Source organism: Cydia splendana, chromosome 25, assembly GCF_910591565.1.
Source record: "Cydia splendana chromosome 25, ilCydSple1.2, whole genome shotgun sequence".
Taxonomy (NCBI): domain Eukaryota; kingdom Metazoa; phylum Arthropoda; class Insecta; order Lepidoptera; family Tortricidae; genus Cydia; species Cydia splendana.
Genome location: NC_085984.1, coordinates 7421104 through 7439614, shown reverse-complemented (window position 1 = coordinate 7439614; position 18511 = coordinate 7421104). Strand labels below are relative to the sequence as shown.

Sequence of the window (18511 nt, the reverse complement as noted above, 5' to 3'; positions counted from 1 at the left end):
CATCGCTTGAGATCGAGTGCGAACCTGACTCTCGCTGTACCGTGTAACAAGACTCGGTCATACTCCAGGTCCTTCACAGTCGCGCTGTGCAGTTGTGGAACAAGTTGCCGTTATCCCTTAGACTTTAGACAGTCCCAGTCGGTAGCATCTCTCAAGACTAAGGGTCGGTTGCACCAAACTGTTCGTATCGTTAAAGAGTTCGCTAAGTTTTTATGTATGGAAAGTTTCATAGTAAAGCGCCGGGGCGCGCCTGCTGACGTTGATCAGTCTGTCAAATGTGGTTGGTGCAACTGGCCCTTAATTGCATAAACTATGGATATCCAATGACTTGTGTTCTGGTTGAGTACTAAGTATTTTTATTGAATTACGTTTATGTATATATTTATTTCTATGTATGTATTTATATTAATATGTATTATATATGTGTATTTATACTAGTGGCTCTGTGAGCTGTAGACCTCGCGAGCAGAGCTTGAAATAACATGGTGCTAAGAGCTTTAAATACACCGTGTTTTTTTTGATTTCCGTTAATTTCAAGGGTGCATTCCTGAGCTTAAATCAAGTAACTTTCTCAAAGACACCGATGTTCTAATTAAGTCCATTTCGGAGATAATCCATAATTTATTTTTTTACTATAAGGCCTCTACAAGCGTGTACACTTGCCTTAGGGCCGGCTTACATATTGATTAGTGTTTAGAATGAGTTCATACATTTGCTACTAAACTTAAGTACAATCTCGGTCGATTGATGTACGAAATGACATTGATATGTCACAGATTTAAATTGTTTGGTTGAGTTAAATGTAATGCCCGTGTTACAACAACGCTATATGCTACATTTAATTACTTTTTAAACAAAAAAAAAAACAAAAAAAAATTTTTTTTTTGAAAATTAACTATGCCATTTAGTTCTTATAAACGTACTTAACTATACCCCGAAGTTAACGGAATTCAATAAAAACACGGTGTATAGTAAATTAAAGAAAAACAATACGAAATTTATGTGTAAAAAAATACAAAAAGTTATAATATCCCAGCATACAATTACTGGGGATCGAACCCAGACCCTCGGTGCAAACAGAAAAAGCGAACGTTTACAAACTGAGCCAAATAGTTCTTAGATGGGTTGACGAAATTTAGCTACTCCTTCTCAAATTAAAATTAGTTAAAATTAAATATCTAAATACCGCTTAAACCAGCGATAATTTTTTTCTGCATTTTTTGCTATTAACTCTGTAAACATGTTTCAAAAAGAAAAAAGTCTTATGATATCGATACGACTATTTGTTTAGGCGCCAGGTATCACGACTCCGCCATTTTTAAAAATTTCCAAAAACCGGATTGACAAAAAAATTTTATTTAGTCATAAAATTCGGTCACAAAATTTCACGAGAATCGGTTAAGAATTGCGACCTGTAGAGGAGAACATCCGGACATACGAAAGCAAAATGCCCGAGTCAAAACGTAGACCTTCGCTTCGCTTCGGTCAATTAGAATGTAGGCTAAAGGTTTTAATTACTTACTTGGGTAATAATTGAACCATAATTTACTTTTCTGTACATGTGTTCGTTTGTCTGTCATTTTCATTTGTCTACTCTCAATTGCTAAAAGGTTGACTGGAAGAGATCCCTTATACGGATAAGTTCGCCTTTGTACATTGTATACTTTCTTTGAATTGTATCTTAACCGGTCTTATGTACAATAATAGTACATTATTGTCGAGGCTCGGAAGTAGCTACTTGCAGGCTGAGGATTCGTTTTAAACGGACGACCTTGGGAGTCCGTTTAATTGAATCCGAAGCCAGCAAGTAGCCTTCCAGCCGAGTCATATATAGTGCTTTTCTCAAAAATGGTGCAAGAAATATAAATATCATAGAAATATTTTACAAAAGCAACGTTCTTACGTATATATTTTCACAGAAAAAAGTAGAAACAATTGAAAAAATTAGCTTTGCCGCCTTTTTATTTTTTTAATAAAATATAGAAGTGTATTTTTCTGCCGAAAATACGCCAACCTATTTGAGACAGCTAAATAGTCGCGGTACTAATCATCTGTTTGGCTGTTTAATGGGCCTGTGCCTTCATTTGATATGGCCATTTCAACTTTTAAAAAGTTTGGAACTCGACAAATAATGGAATTTGTATGCAACATTGCAGTCCCAAAATCGAGACTGCAATGTTTTTAACTTTTTAATTTTTGACTGACCATAAACTACGCGCTTCGCGACCTATTTTTTAAACGGCAAAGTCGACTTTGTCGTCCATTTTTGAGAAAAAACGTGTTTACATACGTATACATACATACATGTTTGTAAACATTTTTTGTATGTATAAATAAATGTGTTGGTTGCAGGTGTTCTACGTATGGTTCGACGCCCCGATAGGGTATTGGAGTATAACACAATGCCTTACTAAAGACTACGAGAAATGGTGGAAACCCGACAAAGATATACATGTAAGTACTTACCGTACAGTATAACTAACACGTGTAACATATTTTTTAATACAGTTGCTCAAAAAGTGCTACTTTACGTAGCTGTTTAGCGTGCGGAAAGTTGGTTATCTCGAACTAGTGCTTTTTACATTTCCAATTTTTTTAAATTTATACTTGTTGCAATTCACGACTACTTATTGATGAGTGTTAATATTAGTTTCCTTTAAACGTCGTAATCAGCAGAAAAACCTACTGTTAATGTAAGAATGTGAAAAATATACATATTTCATATTTTAATACTTACCTCTTCATCATTATAACACGTTTATTTTTTATTATTGAATATTGAAAATCCCGTTCTTAATAAGTTGTCTGAATGGAACGGAATAGCTGCCAAACGCCCATAGATATAATATACTTAAAGACGACGTCTAAGCGAGCTGTCACTGTTACCACTTTGGTTTAGTGTACGATTAACAATATTTTACTTATTTTTTCGCAACTGTATTAAAAAATGTCGTTCGATACACGTGCGGAAATGTCATTCTTCACTCGTCCCGAGTCTTGCCACTCGCCTCTCGCCTCGCCACTCGCCTCGGTACTCGTGAAGTAATGACATACCTTCCGCACTAGCATCGAAATGTACTATTACAGTACATATGGCCCTATTTTCCCGCACTAGTGCGTAAAATAGCACTTTTCGTGTGTATGTCAAAAGTTTAAAGGGCCATATGTACTGTAAAAAGTTGTACGATACACATGCGAATAGGTAATTCGCAACTCGTGTCGATTTAAAACACTCCCTTTGGTTGTGTTTTAATTTATCGCCACTCGTTTCGAATTTCCTCTTTTCCGCACTCGTATCGTAAATAACAAGAATGAATAAATGTCATTTGAAAGACCTTATGGTATAATGGCTATCCATCAGTGTTCCATGATTAGGCATTTCGATTGTAAGTATACGGATAATTGTGCATTGGTAAATAAATTAATTTGAGGTGTTTTGTAGCTTAGGAAATTCGTCAATTTGAAGTAGGTCCTTAGGTATGCATATGTTTATTTATTTTTTCTACTCCCGTACTTTTATTTGTCATTTAAAAGGTCCTGCACACATCTTTAAAAATCTACCTTATAGTTGTCAAAACAAGTCTTTAGTCTATTCCCCAAAAACGCATTTGTGCATACACGCAGTATCTTTTTGGCACTTTTCGATACTTCGTGTAATGACCACTTAAAAAAATATTGTATGAAATACAGTGTTGACAATCTTATTTTAAATGTCATCTTTGACAAATAAGTGAACAGTGAATAGATTCAGGCGTTACTTTGCGGAAATCCATACTAATTAAAACCAAAATATTACTTTGCTAATCCGCGAAAAGATAACGTGCTAGTCAATCAGTGCTAACCCGTTATACTTACTTGCGTATATTTACATGCAATTAATATTCCCACCCTCCCACCGCAAAAATAAATACGCAAATAAACAACATTCTAGACAGGTCATTCCGTTGCTGGGCGTCAGACCGTCAACAACTCCTGAGGATGCCTCGTAGAGAGGCGAAACACGTGTCGAGGTTTATTCTTTTGGTGGTGGTTTGTTATATTTATTTGCGTATTTATTTTTGCGGTGGGAGGGTGGGAATATTAATTGCATGTAAATATACGCAAGTAAGTATAACGGGTTAGCACTGATTGACTAGCACGTTATCTTTTCGCGGATTAGCAAAGTAATATTTTGGTTTTAAATAAGTGAACCATAGACATGTTTTTTTAATTTCATTCATAATTAATTAATTCATTCATCAAGTCCACTAGATGACATGAAAAATATATGTTAAATTTACAATTTTATTTCAAAGTGCTTGGTGGTAGAAAAAGTATTGTATGCAACGTTGTTTAACTGAGTCAAAAAATACTCGTGGCGTCTTTATTAACAATTTTCGGCTTCGCCTCAAATTGTTACTCACCTTACTCGCCTTTTTTGACCTCTGTTAAACAACGGTTTCATAAAATACTATAAAGATTGAGATAAAATACTATATAGGGGTATTTAGAGCTTATTTACATATGTATCTTAACATTAGGTATTCTGTAGATGTGAACAACTATGTAGATGACAACCCAATTTTATGATCGGTTTACAATAGTTGCCAACTTATTATTTTAGACGCCAACCTATCACTTCAAGTTCTCTGTACATCTTTTGGGTGGCTTGATTTTGCTAGCAGTTTTTTTAATAATATGATGTTTATATTTGAGGCTAATATACATTTATTGGCGCTAAAATATTAATGCACAGCCAAATTATATTATTATATGCCCAATGAAAGTTCCTGTTTAATATTTTAGTTGTCCGGTTATTAATAAGCCGTTGATCAATAGAATCCTGTCAGGGTCGCCATGTGAAGCATGAGGCGCACTCACATTGGATGTCGATCCTGGTGTGTTAGTGAGACGTATGTATGTAAATAGCGCTGTCTCTCTCACACATCGGAGCATCGTACAGATCCGTGTCACATAAGTTAAAGTATGTGTATTTTAGGTGAAGCTGTACCAATTCATGGCCAAAGACAACGTTCCGTTCCACGCCATCATGTTCCCGACGGCGATCATCGCGGCTAACCAGGGCCATGTGCTTGTTGACCACATCTTCGCTACAGGTAAGTTTATAAGCTTATATTATTTTATCGAATCATAAATAAATTAAGGGGCATTGTTGTAGTATTTTATATTTAAAAATAGTTATTCGTTTTACAAGGGGGCAAAATTGTTGTTTAATCGCTCGTGCTAATATTGATACCCGAGCAAGCGAAATATTCTAAAATTGAATCAATGGTTTCAAAGTACGAGGGTTAAACAAAATTTGCCCCCGAGTGAAACACAAAATTTTTCACCACACCAACCCGAAGTAAATATTAACTGTAGTTAAGATATCAAACAAAAACAAACCAAATCAAATCCAAATTTATATTTATCATTCAAAAAAGTCAATTCAACCAGCAAACATATGAAAACAACTCAAAATTTGCATTAGATTACTTTGCCTCACATGTGAATAAAATGCAACTTTGCTATCGGTTTTTGAACAATCAAGAGAGCCTTTACCAGTTGGTGTGGTGAAAAATATTTTTAACCATTTGAACGCCACGCCTATCACGAGCGACGCGTCGTTGTGAACCTTGTCCGGAATGCACGAAGGTTGATATTGGGCTGTAGACGCGCGCGTCCGTTGACGTCTTTTTACGGTTAAGGGTTAAAGGGGCCCACTGATTAACAGTCCGCCGGACGGTATCGGCCTGTCAGTTAGAACAAAATTTTGACAGTTCCGAACAACCGACAGGCCGATACCATCCGGCGGACTGTTAATCAGTGGGCCCCTTTATAAGCTGTTGGGGTAACAGTTACAACTGTTGTTGAAAATGAAACATTTAAAAACACTTATTTTTGAGTAGCGTGCAATATTGTACGTTCAAAAAAAACATTGAAATTGTCAACAATTTTTTTTCAGAATACCTTAACTACGAGGAAGGTAAATTCTCAAAGTCAAGAGGAGTGGGAGTTTTCGGGACAGACGCACAGGTAATTTATTTAATTTAGGCCTAAAATACTTTTGAAGACTTGAAGTCGGTTTTACTTTTTTTTAAAGATTAATTATGCATGGTGTTTCCAAGATAAATAAGTCATTTCGAAAAGACACTCATTTGTTTTGTTACACACTTTTATTTAGCTTCACTGCGTATATACCTATATCTCTTTGTATACGAGTACAAGGTGCTCACGAGGAATGCGAAAGATTTTAACCACGCATTTCTGAGGTCAAAAGAAGGAAAGTTTAATTTTCTTATTTTATTTTTACACCTAAAGGTCAATTTCGCCAAAACTAAAAAGTTTTTTTGTAAGTATGTTTTTTTTTTCTTAAATTTTTTGGTATTTGTACATAAAAAGTAAATGTTATTGGTAAACATGTCACTTGAAATGGATTTTTACTTTTTTTTTCGTAAAACTTTATTTTTGCAAAGTGTTACTTGTCACTTTTTGACATCTATCAATAAGGATATTTAGACTATGTTCCTTAGTAGCAACATCGCCATCAAAAAGGCGTTTTGCACTATGTAACAATAAAAGCTAGACGAATTTCAAAAAAGTTTATAGGACATTTTTGTCTCTAAATATGATCAGGAATACGCTGTTAAAATTATTCGGTTTCCTGATGTTACACCGTGTATATGGTGCTTCAAATCTTGTAACTTAAATTTGAACCACTTGCGGGTACGACCGAGCTGAAATTTCGCATACTTCCATATTTCCGATGACAATGCAATAATATGCTAACATGGAGCTGATCTGATGATGCAGTCGGAAGGTAACAAAAGGAACTCTTCGATGGAAGAACATAAACACACTGAGTTTAGGTTCATTTGAAAGGTCTCGAGAAGTACTTGATAGACATGCAAAGGAGAAAAAGTACAGTTGGCAATAAAAGTGTGTATAAAAAAATATTTTTGACGGTTACTTGTTTTTGTACAGGATACGGGAATCCCGTCTGACGTATGGCGATTCTACCTAGCCAGCGTACGACCAGAGAGCTCCGATTCCAGTTTCAGTTGGGTTGAACTCGGTACAAGGTAATCCATCTTTTCACACCACCTATCCGGAGGTCGCGGGTTCAAATCCTGGCTCGTACCAATGAGTTTTTCGGAATTTATGTACGAAATATCATTTGATATTTACCACTAGCTTTTCGGTGAAGGAAAACATCGTGAGGAAACCTGCATACATCTGCGAAGAAATTCAAAGGTGTATGTGAAGTCCCCAATCCGCATTGGGCTAGCGTGGGGACTATAGCCCAAGCCCTTTCGCGCATGAGAGGAGGCCTGTGCCCAGCAGTGGGACGTATATAGGCTGAATTACCTATGTTATATTCGGAAAAGTGGTTTTTCTTCCCTGCTAGGAGGGATCAAAGTGGCACTTTTCTTCCCTGCTAGGAGGGATCAAATTAACACTTTTCTGTTCTAGCACACTATTTTTAAATTTTTTATGCACATTATTTTTTTAGCTTAAATAATCTGTTTAAGCATCAGATTGTGTCACCACTAAGATTTTTTTATTTTCCTCATAGTTGATGTGAAAAGCAGTATGTGTCACACGGTATCAAAATTATTTCGTCTTGGGCGTTAACATTTGAATCCCTCATTACGCTCAGGATTCAATGTACGCCCTTGACGGAAATATATCATTTTGATCCCTTGTAACACAAACTACTATTGCTCCTTTCTGACGCAAATAACTATTTTTTTCGCAAGTGTGGTGAAAAATATCGTGTGGAACTCCGGGGGTAAGAATATTTTAAACATGAGTCTTTAATAAACACACTCGTTTGCAAAACTTCTCTTACTATTACAGTACATATGGGGCTACTTTACCGCACTAGTGCGATAATTAGCACATTACGGTAGAATTGGGTGACTTTCAAATACAGGGGCGACTTTAAAATTCTAGTTTATAAGCCATAATATATTTTTGTGCGAGATTTTTTACAGTAGGTGAATATGAATATATAGTAATCTAACTAGTTACAGGAACATTTTCAGTAAATAATGAATAATTGTAATTCTATGGCCGTTTTAAATCTATCAAAGTAACCGCAAATTTTCCAAAGTCACCCCGGTCTACGGTACTCAACTATGTCGAAAATTTAAAGGGTCATGTGTACTGTAAAACCTATGATACATGTGCGAAGAGGTAACTCGCAATTAAAACACTCCCTTCGGTAGAGTTTTAATTTATCGCCACTCGTTTCGAATTTCCTATTTTTCGTACTTGTATCGTACTCTTCGAGACCGTATCGTACTCTTATGGCTCTACAAATAAGATCGTGTCACATTTTTTTGCTGCCTTCGTTGTGTAACATATTATTGCAGGTGAGTGTCCTAATAGGGTATTTTCCTACTAGTCAAATCAGTTACTTTTTTAGAACTGTCAAAACGATTTGCTAATATGGAATTTATATGAAACATTACATCGTGACGTCACGGTCAACTCACCTAGGTACTTTTTTATATTTCTATCCGATTTATTAAATAGAACTTGTGTTTAAAAATAACTCCTATCTGTGTTTTTCTAATAATTATCTGGTGCTTTATTTCATGCATGGTGTAAAATAATTTATTTTAAATACAGTATTACCCTAACACAATAACAAACCGCTCTGTGGTTTGGCAGAAGAATGTAATGTATTTAGATGTAAGTAAGCTTGTGAATAAACGCTTTTGTTTTTAATTGTCCACAGAAATAACTCGGAGCTGCTGAACAACCTGGGCAACTTCTGTCACCGTTCGCTGAGCTTCTGCGCCAACTCGTTCAAAGGGAGGGTACCAGAGCTCCGCGCTGCGCGTTCAGACTTCGAGCTCATGGCGCTCGTCAATAGGGAGCTCGTTGGTAAGGGTACAGACAGACTGACATACAGACAGACAGACAGACAACTCGTTCAAGGGCCGCGTGCCGGAGCTCCGCGCTGCGCGTTCAGACTTCGAGCTCATGGCGCTCGTCAATAGGGAGCTCGTTGGTAAGGGTACAGACAGACTGACATACAGACAGACAGACAACTCGTTCAAGGGCCGCGTGCCGGAGCTCCGCGCTGCGCGTTCAGACTTCGAGCTCATGGCGCTCGTCAATAGGGAGCTCGTTGGTAAGGGTACAGACAGACTGACATACAGACAGACAGACAGACAACTCGTTCAAGGGCCGCGTGCCGGAGCTCCGCGCTGCGCGTTCAGACTTCGAGCTCATGGCGCTCGTCAATAGGGAGCTCGTTGGTAAGGGTACAGACAGACTGACATACAGACAGACAGACAACTCGTTCAAGGGCCGCGTGCCGGAGCTCCGCGCTGCGCGTTCAGACTTCGAGCTCATGGCGCTCGTCAATAGGGAGCTCGTTGGTAAGTGTACAGACAGACTGACATACAGACAGACAGACAACTCGTTCAAGGGCCGCGTGCTGGAGCTCCGCGCTGCGCGTTCAGACTTCGAGCTCATGGCGCTCGTCAATAGGGAGCTCGTTGGTAAGGGTACAGACAGACTGACATACAGACAGACAGACAACTCGTTCAAGGGCCGCGTGCCGGAGCTCCGCGCCGCGCGTTCAGACTTCGAGCTCATGGCGCTCGTCAATAGGGAGCTCGTTGGTAAGGGTACAGACAGACTGACATACAGACAGACAGACAACTCGTTCAAGGGCCGCGTGCCGGAGCTCCGCGCCGCGCGTTCAGACTTCGAGCTCATGGCGCTCGTCAATAGGGAGCTCGTTGGTAAGGGTACAGACAGACTGACATACAGACAGACAGACAACTCGTTCAAGGGCCGCGTGCCGGAGCTCCGCGCCGCGCGTTCAGACTTCGAGCTCATGGCGCTCGTCAATAGGGAGCTCGTTGGTAAGGGTACAGACAGACTGACATACAGACAGACAGACAACTCGTTCAAGGGCCGCGTGCCGGAGCTCCGCGCCGCGCGTTCAGACTTCGAGCTCATGGCGCTCGTCAATAGGGAGCTCGTTGGTAAGGGTACAGACAGACTGACATACAGACAGACAGACAACTCGTTCAAGGGCCGCGTGCCGGAGCTCCGCGCCGCGCGTTCAGACTTCGAGCTCATGGCGCTCGTCAATAGGGAGCTCGTTGGTAAGGGTACAGACAGACTGACATACAGACAGACAGACAACTCGTTCAAGGGTCGCGTGCCGGAGCTCCGCGCCGCGCGCGCAGACTTCGAGCTCATGGCGCTCGTCAATAGGGAGCTCGTCGGTAAGTGTACAGACAGACTGACATACAGACAGACAGACAACTCGTTCAAGGGCCCCATACCTCCACCATTTTGAAAAAAAAAAAACAAAGAAAACATAATGATTTTATCTGGTTGCAAAATTAAAAAAAAACTCGGTTGATAAATGCGACTAGTAGAGAAGAACAGCGGGACAAACTTTTTCTTCAGGTTGAAATATATTTCGCTCGCTTGCGTAAGTAAAAAAAAAGTGCTGTCCTACTGTCGTATCCTTAGACGTCATTTGATATTAATACTAACGTGACAAAAACCGGCCAAGTGCAAGTCGGACTCGCGCACGAACGGTTCCGTACCATTACGCAAAAAACGGCAAAATAATCACGTTTGTTGTACGGGAGCCCCACTTAAATATGTTTTTAGTATTTGTTGTTATAGCGGCAACAGAAATATGTACATCATCAGTGAAAATTTCAACTGTATAGCTATCACAGTTCATTAGATACAGCCTGGTGACAGGCAGACATTGGAATCTTAGTAATAGGGTCCCGTTTTTACCCTTTGGGTACGGAACCCAACAAAAGTACTGTCTTAATGTCGCATCATTAGACGTCTATTGTTATGTATGTTTGCCTGTTTGTTCCAGCTTACGTCCAACACATGGAGAAGGGGCGGCTACGGGAAGCCCTGAAACATGTCCTTCTCATATCCAAACTTGGAAACCAACATATGCAGTCCTCACAACCGTGGGTGCTACTCAAAGGCACAGATGATGACAAGTAAGTTACAATAATATGGTGGCTAACAAGACTACGACCCGTCTAAGACACGTAGTCACGTACGTGACTACGTGTCTTAGACGGGTCGTAGTATAGCACTCGATAGTCGTAGTAAGTACTTCTCATAGTCGACAACAATACTTATCACGGCTGCGTATCTCCTATCTTCAGTTACGGATTGCTAGTCTGGGGAAATTTTGTGAATAAGAAACAACTATTTTCTGTAAAAAAGCAAACAAGCAAAAAGATGACAAGTTATATAGTCTACGGTGGTGGCAACCAAGCACACGGCCTGTCTAAAACATGTCCTTCTCATATCCAAACTTGGGAACCAACATATGCAGTCCTCAAAACCGTGGGTGCTACTCAAAGGCACAGATGATGACAAGTAAGTTACAATAATATGGTGGTTAACAAGCATACGACACTAAAACACATGGCATACTTCTTATAGTCGAGAACAACACTTATCACGGCTGCGTATCTCCTATCTTCAGTTACGGATAGCTAGTATGGGGAAATTTTGTGAATAAGAAAAAACATGTAAACTATTTTCTGTAAAAAAAAAGCAAATAAGCTAAAGGATGACAAGTTAGATACTCTACGGTGGTGGCAACCAAGCACACGGCCTGTCTAAAACATGTCCTTCTCATATCCAAACTTGGAAACCAACTTATGCAGTCCTCACAACCGTGGGTGCTACTCAAAGGCACAAATGATGCTGAAGTTACAATAATATGGTGGCTAACAAGAATACAAGCCGTCTAAAACATGTACTTTTCATATTCAAAACTGCGTATCACGGCTACGTATCTTCTATTATGGGTTACGGGTTGCCAGTCTGGGGAAATTTTGTAACAGGTATTTCAGGCCCAAAAAAAAGTTTTTTATACTTATCATAATTTTGAAAAAAAAAAAATGCCAAGTAAGTTACTCTACAATACGTTTATAGGGACCGTGCGCTTTGGAGGGTCTGCCATCTTTTGTCCTGAATCGGAAACATAATTATGTGCACATGTACATTGCCAAAGTAAGTGCAACCATCTACCGTTCTCGTCGGTACGTTTCCTTGTGCATAGTAGGTTCAGCCATCTTGTGGGCTACATCGGAAGCATAAACGACACATTAACGCCTCGCGCCAAAAATCTGACGGCTCCTATGCGGCCCCCTATAGTTCATGCACGGGGCCTAAACCTAAGCATGTTGCACCTCGTAAGCATGTTAGAAAGTGGTACACATTTCTTTTAACAAACTGCTACTGTTCCATAGCTGTCGGTACAGAATAACAACAACGGTACAAATAGACACACCCTAATGTAATTTTTTTTTCAGAGAACGAGGTTCGACAGCTATAGCAATGTGCTGCCAACTAGTGGCGTTGCTATGTGTGTTACTAACGCCATACATGCCGGCCACCGGTCGTCGGTTACGTGACCAGCTTAACGTGACCCCTGACACGATGAGACTCAACCCCACGTGAGTGTCTATCTTATCTGGTTAAGTTTAGTCTGCGATGTTGTGTTGTGTTGCAATATAAACATTATTACTGTGGTATAGAGCTGCTTTATGCTTGGCTGGGAATAAGTAGGGTTGTCAAATAGTGGCGTTACGACGCCTGCGTACTAATTTGAACTTTATGACTGTGGTAAAGAGCTGCTTTCTGCAGCTCTATTTTAGTACATTTAAAGGGTTAACTAGTACGGGACTGTTATTTTAGATATAGGCTAATTCGCCAGTAACTGGCCACTGTTAGTAATTGGCCACCCTAAACTAAAAATGAATTATATTCACCTATAAACAGAATTCATTTTAGTATAAGGCGGCTAGTTATTGAAGGCTGGCCAGTTATTGAAAGTATTGAAACCTTATACTAAAATGAATTATATTTATAGGTGAATAGAATTCATTTTTAGTTTAGGGTGGCCAATTACTAACAGTGGCCAACTGTCGAATTACCCTATTCTTGTAAAAGGCTTAATAACCAGTTGACTTCCACAGGAATCCGTCCTTCATCCAGTACCTGCCAGCAGGACACGTGATAGGCAAGCCGGAGCCGCTCTTCACCAAGATAGAGCCGGAGGTACTCGAGAAACTTAGAGCCAAGTACGCCGGCACGCAGGACGATAGGGAAAAGAAGGTGTGTGTTAAGTATTAACCGACTTCTAATAGGGAATATTACGCAAAACTCAGCGTAGGGGGCGCTACTAGCACAAACTGTAAACCTTGATGCATCAATGTCATATTTTTATTAGAAGTATTAGAACAAATTAAATCATGTTCAGAAAATATTTTGGCCAGGGGGCGCCATAAGCCTTCAGTAAGAAGTGCATATACTTGGAAAAATTCGACCTATGCCGCCGTGGCCCGGTGGCCGAATGGCACAGGCACCTGCCGCGATAGCAGAGGACGCTGGTTCGATTCCAGCCTGGGGCACTGGAGGCTTTGGTTACTTTTTTCTTAGTATATGACATTTATTTCAGTTTAATGTCATATTTGTTCGTAACAAATAACCTGTGAAAACTTGTCAAAAACCTGTACGGTTACCATCAGTTTGTCACTGACATAAACGCCGTCGAGAACGTAATTTACTTTCTATACATCTCGCTCGCACTCGCATATTAGTGCGAGCGAGATGTATAGAAAGTAAGTAAAGTGCACTTAAATGTTGGAGCCGTACACGCACACGTCACGCAAGCGGTGTGCGGTCTCTCATAAAGATATGTATATTACAACGCGCATGTATACGTATGCGTACACGCATTACGTGTGCAAAGGCCTTTAACGGACTTCCAATAGTTAATTTTGACACATCTCTTTAGAATAATAAAATAAATATGTTTTTTTTTTCAGCAAAACGGTGAAGTCACATGTATAAGTGGTAGCGTGGCCGAATTAGAGAAAGCTGTGGCGGAACAGGTATTTTTTTATTATATTATACTATTTATTTATTCGCGGGTTCCAACCCCGGCTCGTACCGAGTTTATCGGAACTTACAGCTTGGCAAAAAAGAGTAGAAATTAAAAAGTGGCAACACTGTAGTGTCGTCCCTTTCAAATCAATACATATATGAGAACGGGACGACACTACAGTGTTGCCACTTTTTAATATCTACTCTTTTTTGCCAGGCTGTATGTACGAAATATCATTTGATATTTACCAGTTGCTTTTCGGTGAAGGAAAACATCTTGAGGAAACCGGACTAATCCCAATAAGGCCTAGTTTTCCCTCTGGGTTGGAAGGTCAGATGGCAGTCGCTTTCGTAAAAACTAGTGCACACGTCAATTCTTGGGATTAGTTGTCAAGCGGACCCCAGGCTCCCATGAGCCATGGCAGAAATGCCGGGATAACGCGAGGACGAAGATACTATTTATTTATTCCGAGTAGATTATTGCTAACTTCATTTCATACAACTACAGATCAAATCAAATTATTTTTTATCAAATATCACCAGTCTAAAATAATATGAATTAAAAGTTGAAATAAATGTGCGAATTACCTATTCGCACGTGTATCGCCCAACGTTTTATGGCTCCTCTTCACGTTGGGCCAACGCCAACGAGGGACGCATTTATGCGTTAGAGGGAGCAAGTGATATTGCTATCTCATTCTACCGCATGGCTGCGTCCCTCGTTGGCGTTGGCGTTGGCCCAACATGAAGAGGAGCCATTACAGTACAAATGGCCCTTTAAATTTGACGTAGTTATGTAATGTGCTAATTACCGCACTAGTGCGCTAAAGTAGCACCATCTTCTTCGTCGCGTTATCCCGGCATTTTGCCACGGCTTATGAGAGCCTGGGGGTCCGCTTGACAACTAATCCCATGATTTGACGTAGGCACTAGTTTTTACGAAAGCGACTGCCATCTGACATTCCAACCCAGAGGGGAAACTAGGCCTTATTGGGATTAGTCCGCTTTCCTCACGATGTTTTCCTTTACCGAAAAGCGACTGGCAAATATCAAATGATATTTCGTACATAAATAAGTTCCGAAAAACTCATTGGTACGAACCGGGGTTTGAACCCGCGACCTCCGGATTGAAAGTCGCACGCTCTTACCGCTAGGCCACCAGCGCTTTAATTTTCAAAAAGTAGCACCATATGTAATGTATGTAAACAATAATATTAACCTTAATTTTCAGGGTGAAAAGGTCCGGAAACTCAAAGCGTCGACCAAAGACAAGGCAGTATGGACACCGGAAGTGAACAAACTGTTGGAACTGAAGAAACAGCTGACGGCCGCGCAGGCGCAGGCCCCGCCCACTTCCGCTTCCGTGGCCGACATGGAGAAGGCAGTGGCTGAACAGGTATTAATAAAATAAATAAATAGGTAAACGAGTATTATAGGATATTCTTACACTAATTGACTAACAAGAAAGGTATCCGGCTCCGTTTTTAGGGTTCCGTACCCAAAGGGTAAAAACGGGACCCTATTACTAAGACTCCGCTGTCCGTCCGTCCGTCCGTCTGTCACCAGGCTGTATCTCATGAACCGTGATAGCTAGGCAGTTGAAATTTTCACAGATGATGTATTTCTGCTGCCGCTATAACAACAAATACTAAAAATTACAGAAGCCTCGGTGGGCGAGTCCGACTCGCACTTGTCCGGTTTTTTGAAGTGATAACTTCTTTAGCGGCGCTGTGCACTTTTTGAGGTGGGGAAAAAATGATAAACTCGAGACAGCGTAACGCGTAACGCGTAAGGCGTCTCTCCTCTCTTTCTACCGCACGGCGAAAATGTATGCCTGAGCCTGCTGTTTCATGTAGGCGGCGCAGGGCGCTTGCGTGACGTTATGTTATGTGTGACGGACAATGTCATTGTTTTTTGATTTAAATGCCATCTAGTGAGTTTCCCTCAAACTGGTATTAATATAACTGTAGTATCAGTAGTACTCACAGTGATGTTCTTAGGGGTTTCAAGTAATGCGACGATACAACGCCAGATGGCGTTAACCTCAATTATACATCGTGCTGCAGACATTTTGCACTATATGGCGCTGTTAATATTTTGAGTTACAATGTCGTTGAGTTTTCACTTCTGCCGGCACTCCCGGAGTGCAACCCGTTGTTTTTTTTTTATATGTTATAGAGTACTCCGAAATAACAGACACGTATTTTTTTAGCTGCCCAAACTCAACCTATTGGGAAAAATCGCCCTCCTAAGTACTGAAAAGTGACTAAACCCTCTAACTTCTGTAGAGAGTTTTGCTCAAGAAAATTGCTAGTTAAGTTAATTACTGGTTTGATTATATGTTGGAGGACATGAAAAAATAATGGACACGTGTTTTGTTGTTTCGGGTCATACTCATATTTCAAAAAAAACTTCAAAGTTTCATACTTCTCATCGTAGAGAAATATGAAACTTTGAAGTGTGTTTTTTTGTAAAATATGAGTATGACCCTGAATAATTTTACGGTTTAGACTCACTTGTATTTAGTCACTCGCGCGACATGTTTCGGAGAGCCTAGGTCTCCTTTCTCAAGCACTAACAGTGCGAGCAGCGTTCACGACGGCCGTGTATCGCGTACTGCTGCTCGCCGTGTCGCACGCTGCGCGCGCTCCAAGAAAACAGGTTGGGGGAGATCTTCCGCTGTCATTGTAGGCGGCCATAGTGGTGTGTAGTATGTCTCACAACAGTTTAAATTCGATGAGTATGCCCCGTAAACACGTATCCATTATTTTTTCATTATTTCTGTCCCGTATTTTTGTATTATTTCCATATATTAATGTAATATTGACATTATGGTGATAAATTGCTCATTTGCTATCTAGATTTGCTATCAAGGGCATTTATTTGTATGATGATACAGATTTGTTCCTGAGTCATGGTTGTTTTCTATGTATTTAATTATTTATGTATTATGTATTATACATATTGTTATCTCAGTACCCACAACACAAGCTTTCTTGAGCTTACCGTGGGGCTTATTCAATTGCGTAAAAATGTCCTATAATATTTATTTATTATTTATATTACTAAATTTTGTTATAAAATTCAACATGTGTCATCATCATCATCATCCCTATTTAACCCACAGGGCGACAAGGTGCGACAACTCAAAGCGTCCACCAAAGACAAGGCGGTTTGGGCACCGGAAGTCAACAAACTACTTGATCTGAAGAAACAGCTGACGGCCGCGCAGCAGGCCACGCCCACTTCCGGTGCGGCCGGCGACAGTGTTGCCAGCTTGGAAAAAGCTATCGCGGAGCAGGTAAAAATCATTATCCGAGTGACAGCGAAACATAATAACATTTCAGTGACGAAAATGCCTGATTAATACTTATTTTTACATCACCTACTTATTCGGAAAAGGGCTTTTTCTTCCATGTTAGGAGGGATCAAAGTTGCATTTTTCTTCCCTGCTAGGGAAGGATCTGAGTAGCACTTTTCTGTTCTACGACACAATTATTTTAGTTCTTTGCACATTAAAGCCCTCCAAGGGGCCTCTACGTGTTGGATCTATATCTCCACGCAAGCATATCAAAACACCGGGATTTATAGGCCCGTGAAATCCAAAATGGGGTTACAAATAAAAATAAAATAATAATTCTGCCTATATACGTCCCACTGCTGGGCACAGGCCTCCTCTCATGCGAGAGGGCTTGGGCTATAGTCCCCACGTTAGCCCAATGCGGATTTTGGACTTAACATACACCTTTGAATTTATTTATTTTTTACCAAAAATAATACCTATTTCGATACATAATAATTTCCTCATAGGTGAATGAAAAGCAGTATGTGACACACTGTAGTAAAATTATTTCCACCTTGGGTCCTTGATTTGGTTCGATAGTTCGTTTTTTTAGCATTAGAAAGAAGTCAAGATCTTGACATGTCCTTTTATTTAAAAAAAAACGCTTATTAAAAATCAGTAACTATTACTTATGAAAGCAGACACATCAAGATTGTTTACCTTTTTTCTAATGCTAAAAAAAAGAACTATAGTTAAGAATTTTTCGCTTCGTACGTAATTCAATGTACGCCCACTCCGTAAATATGCCATTTCGCTCCCATGTGACACAATATACTATTTCTCTGCAGGGCGACAAAGTGCGAAAACTGAAGGCCTCAACCAAGGACAAGGCTGTATGGACCCCAGAGGTCAACGTACTCTTGGACCTCAAGAAACGACTGGCGGCCCTACAAACCAAGTAGTCAGTATACGGTGGGGGTAAGGGAGGGTTAAAGGCATTTAATTTAACGAGAATAAATTATTTATTATCATGTACCTAAACTTTTTTTTTATTTATACCTACACCTTAGGTTTTATGTAATTCTACTTCTTTTTTTTAGGGTTCCGTACCCAAAGGGTTAAACGGGACCCTATTACTAAGACTTCGCTGTCCGTCCGTCCGTCCGTCCGTCTGTCACCAGGCTGTATCTCACGAACCGTGATAGCTAGACAGTTGAAATTTTCACAGATGATGTATTTCTGTTGCCGCTATAACAACAAATACTTAAAACAGAATAAAATAAAGATTTAAATGGGGCTCCCATACAACAAACGTGATTTTTGACCAAAGTT

The 18511-nt window shown here is 40.0% G+C and overlaps 1 protein-coding gene across 3 annotated transcripts in view; it reads left to right on the top strand.

The window, feature by feature from the left end:
* Positions 1 to 18214, top strand: part of LOC134802721 (methionine--tRNA ligase, cytoplasmic) — a 38866-nt gene extending 20652 nt beyond the window's left edge. For 2 of the 3 annotated variants that reach the window (XM_063775368.1, XM_063775366.1), the window contains exons 13-24: positions 2353 to 2454; positions 4979 to 5096; positions 5945 to 6015; positions 6964 to 7061; positions 8726 to 8874; positions 10856 to 10988; positions 12321 to 12464; positions 12987 to 13125; positions 13839 to 13904; positions 15128 to 15292; positions 17024 to 17197; positions 18028 to 18214. In XM_063775368.1, coding sequence (XP_063631438.1) covers positions 2353 to 2454; positions 4979 to 5096; positions 5945 to 6015; positions 6964 to 7061; positions 8726 to 8874; positions 10856 to 10988; positions 12321 to 12464; positions 12987 to 13125; positions 13839 to 13904; positions 15128 to 15292; positions 17024 to 17197; positions 18028 to 18141 — 1473 coding nt within the window. In that variant the 3' untranslated portion in view covers positions 18142 to 18214. Of the gene's footprint in view, positions 1 to 2352; positions 2455 to 4978; positions 5097 to 5944; positions 6016 to 6963; positions 7062 to 8725; positions 8875 to 9546; positions 9621 to 10855; positions 10989 to 12320; positions 12465 to 12986; positions 13126 to 13838; positions 13905 to 15127; positions 15293 to 17023; positions 17198 to 18027 lie in introns of all 3 variants that reach the window. The other variant, XM_063775367.1, reaches the window with a different exon arrangement.
* The last annotated feature ends 297 nt before the right edge of the window (positions 18215 to 18511 follow it).